Raw genomic sequence first — 4018 nt, 5'->3', positions numbered from 1 at the left:
AAGACCGCGTGCTTTGCTTTAGATTCGAGTTTCGTGCTGTTCATATGAGGGGGGCTTAACAAGATTCTGGCATTTGTCCTTTGTCGTACAATAATTTTGCCATTAACAATTTAATTACACGTTAATGAATATTTGTTCTACTCTTTAAACCAATTTTTTTTTGAGTGATATACCAGTGAAAAGAAACAGCTGTTTCGCTTTCATGTCATTGTTTTCCACGAGGCAAAAGAAAAAAGAAAGCTTAATAAGGATTTCACTTCTCCTTGGCTTCTTCTTCTTTGGGTTTAGCTTTTCTTTGGGGTTTCTGTAGTAACTGAGAATCCAAAGGAAAAATAAATCCTTCAGCTTTCTGATTATATATATACATACACACATATACTCTTTTTTCTTCTCTAATTGCTTCAAGTTCTGCAAAAACAACAATGGCTGAGTATATCTGTGTATTTAACAAGGTACCCTTGATTTTCACTTCATTTTTTTTTTATTTTTTTTCCATGTTGGTTTAGTGATCTGGTTTCTGTTTTTGTGAAAAAAGTTGGGTTTTTTTTTTGTAATGCTTAAAAAAGACTCAATCTTTTTTTTTTTAAATGGCACTGGGATGTGTTGGTTGCTGTTAAAAGCTCAAATTTTATTTTGAAGAATATGTTAATATTTCAATATATTGATGGGTTTGAACTTTAAAAGGTTAATGCTTTATTTTCCTCTTTGTATGTTTGGATCTGGGTTTTCTTTTCACTTGTTTTTTATTCTCTTATGTATCTGTTAATTACTAAATTAGCTACTGTTTTAACTTTACTCTTTTGGTTTTTGTGATAATTTGGGTTATTTTTGCTCTCTTTTCCAATGCAGGATACGCTACTTATAAAGCCATCTAAGAAATCTCCATTGTTCTTAAGGACAATAGTTTTATTATTTGCCATGGTATGTGGTATATATATCTGTACAGTCTGTATTAAGCAGATAAGTACTACTGTAACCAAGATGAATATTCAAGTCATTCAGAGTCCATCTCCAGATTCTAACATCATTACACAATTGGAACCCCGAATTCCCACCTTGCATTATCCTAAACCCGAAACCTTTAGCAGGTGAGCTAAAAAAACCCCTTTTGTTTTGAATCTATTTTCTTTGTTTTGGTTTTGGGGTTTGGCCAAATTTGTTCAAGTTTTGGACTTTTGGTGTTGGTTGTTTGGTAGGGGTGAATGCTCGAAGAATCCGGTACGGTTCTTTGTCATATTGTCAATGCAAAGGTCGGGAAGTGGATGGTTCGAGACTTTGTTAAATAGTCATGTCAATGTAAGTTCAAATGGGGAGATATTCTCTTTACTGGAGAGGAGAAAAAATATATCTAATATTGTACAAACTTTGGAGAAAGTTTACAATTTAGATTGGTTCACTAGTGCTTCCAAGAATGAGTGCTCTGCTGCTGTTGGCTTCAAGTGGATGTTGAATCAGGTAAAACAATGTAGTTTAATTTTCAATTATGATAGTGAAATTTTGTGGTTAGGATCGTATTTGGAACCATAGTGACTGTTATTAGTTCAACTCCAGTGTTCATTCTTGGCTCAAATGTCATATTAGCTGTTGTAAACTGCCTTAGAACCTTGAAATTTGATTCATGTAGATGGTAGCTTCATATTTTTCTTATTTTTAATGGATATGTTACTCGGACTCGGGTCTGAATGTGAGATACGGTCATTTTGAGCAAAATGAAGAGTCAGAGCATCATTGTTTGTTTGTCTTGGCCAAGTTATTTTATGATCATGCGAGAAAGTTATAGCTCCTTATCAAGTTGCCATAATTATATTAGAAAGGATCAAAGCTAATAATCTATTTCGTATCAGCATGATGTTTGCACACTTGGCAGTTTTCTAGGATACTTTTGTGATGCTGTTTGGTCTGTCTTGTACATTTTCTCTGATCAATTAAAAAGTTCGATGGATTCCTTTCCTAGAAGTTGTTAGGGGATTTCAAGTAAAATCTTTAGGTTAAGGTGCCCTTTTCAGATTTGCTTGCTTTGTATTAATTGAGAAAACTGATTTTCGTGTCTTCATATTCGATATGGTGATTAGCTGTAGTGCGACCAAGCAAGAGATGGCACAAATTATTTGCATTTCACTATCCGGTTGATGGTCAATAGCTAACTGCTTGATGTATTTTCTTATGCAGGGATTGGTTGAGCACCATAAAGAAATTGTAGAATACTTCAACCATCGAGGTGTTTCTGTGATTTTTCTCTTCCGAAAAAATTTGCTTCGAAGGATGGTTTCTGTGCTTGCAAATTCATACGATCGCTATGCTAAGCTATTAAATGGAACCCATAAGTCTCATGTTCATTCACAGCAAGAGGTCTCTGTCTGAACCCTACTGTTTCTCATTCTCCATGCTCTCGATCAGACTTGTTCATTCACAATTTTGCCTTTCCTTTGTCGAAAATCTTTAACTTATTGCTAGGCTCTTAATGTAGGCCACTGCTCTTTCGAGTTACAAGCCAATAATCAATTCTGCATCATTAATAAGTGATCTGAAAGAAATAGGATCGGCTGCTGTCAAGGCTTTAGAATACTTCAACAGCACCCGTCACTTGGTTTTGTACTACGAGGATCTTATCACGAACTGTACGGTAAGGATATTAGTAACCTTTCCCTGAATCTTTATCATATTTCATTCATTAACTGAGTATCTATCTAAATGGTATCTCTATGCAAAGCATTCTTTAACTCGTGTATTGGCTCTCATGCTTGTCGCAGAAACTAAAAGATGTTCAAGAGTTTCTAGGGATTCCACAGATGGAATTAACAAGTCGGCAGGTTAAGATACACAAAGGGCCATTATCGGATTTTGTGAAGAACTGGGATGATGTGAACAAGACACTAACCGGAACGGAGTATGAAAGTTTCCTCCGTGCTGACTACTAAGAATGAAAGGTGTGAATGTTGTCTTCAGCTAATTTTTCTAGCAGAAGCTGACCGGATGGACATTCAGCGTGTTTCCTATGGCTGCCTTGAATGAAGGCATGACGTTTCGAGTTTGAACATTCCGGCAAGAGTAAGGTGATCAATACCACCGCATTGAGCACTGTACCATTTATTTGGTTGGTTTGAATTTTGTTTGATCATATAGACAGCTTGTATATGTCAGCTAATTAAGAAAATAATAGGTGAATCAATTGTTCATATGCTTAAATAGCTATTTTAAATTTAAGTTTGTCCCTTGGTGGGTGGTTGCACATACCAAGTCCATTAAGATTTTAGTGACCAGGTTGGTTTTCAATTTTTCTTACTCAACTCTAACGTGGCATGTCATGTGGTACTGTTTGATTATTTTATCAATTACGTTAATTTTAACTGTACAAATAGATGAAACTTTTAATAGAAAATATTAATTTTCTTTTTGATTTAATGTATAGTGATTAATTTACTCATTAAGTAAAAAGAAAAATACAATCTCTATAGAGATTTCTATGATATTTTTACCTTGTTTCAATATAGTTTCTCACAAAACCAATTTACAAAAAATTGAAAAATGCTAGTAAAAGTTTTAGACTGCACTTTTAGAATGCAAGGATAAACACTCCCTTAATAATATTTTCCCTAATCATCGTCATATTCTTGCTGTGAATCATACATAGGGTGAGTTTGGATGGGCGGTGCGTTTAGCTGCGGTTAGTGTAAAAACAGCGGTGGCGGTGAGATTAGATACTGTAGCGATACTGTGGCGTGAGATAAAAAGTAAGTTAAACGCACCGCACCACAGTCAATCGCCCATCCAAACGAAGCTATAGTCTCCATTAGCAGTGGGTTCTGACCATATTTGGGCGTGATTAGTCTCCTCCAAAGCACCTTGGGTTCGGACTTCGGTGGCATATTTCTATATCCATTCGGCCGACATGGCTTTTGTGCGGGCCACAAGATCAGCCGCCCCAAGGCCACCATGTTTTGTTTTTTTGTTAGTGCAAACCTTTTCTCATCGTACTAGTGTCTCATCTGGTGTAGTGTTAGCTTTGTTTTATAATATT

General features: G+C 35.6%; 1 protein-coding gene across 1 annotated transcript; it reads left to right on the top strand.

Annotated features, from left to right (window-relative positions):
* Nucleotides 1-3253, top strand: LOC107909334 (nodulation protein H). Its single transcript, XM_016836815.2, has 6 exons — nucleotides 1-452; nucleotides 850-1088; nucleotides 1197-1455; nucleotides 2170-2349; nucleotides 2468-2623; nucleotides 2751-3253. Exons 1-6 carry the CDS (start codon nucleotides 423-425, stop codon nucleotides 2916-2918), a joined length of 1032 nt encoding a protein of 343 aa, XP_016692304.2. The 5' UTR covers nucleotides 1-422; the 3' UTR covers nucleotides 2919-3253.
* The last annotated feature ends 765 nt before the right edge of the window (nucleotides 3254-4018 follow it).

This window comes from Gossypium hirsutum, chromosome D03 (assembly GCF_007990345.1).
Source record: "Gossypium hirsutum isolate 1008001.06 chromosome D03, Gossypium_hirsutum_v2.1, whole genome shotgun sequence".
NCBI classification, from domain to species: Eukaryota; Viridiplantae; Streptophyta; class Magnoliopsida; order Malvales; family Malvaceae; genus Gossypium; species Gossypium hirsutum.
This window is presented reverse-complemented; position numbering and strand designations above follow the sequence as displayed.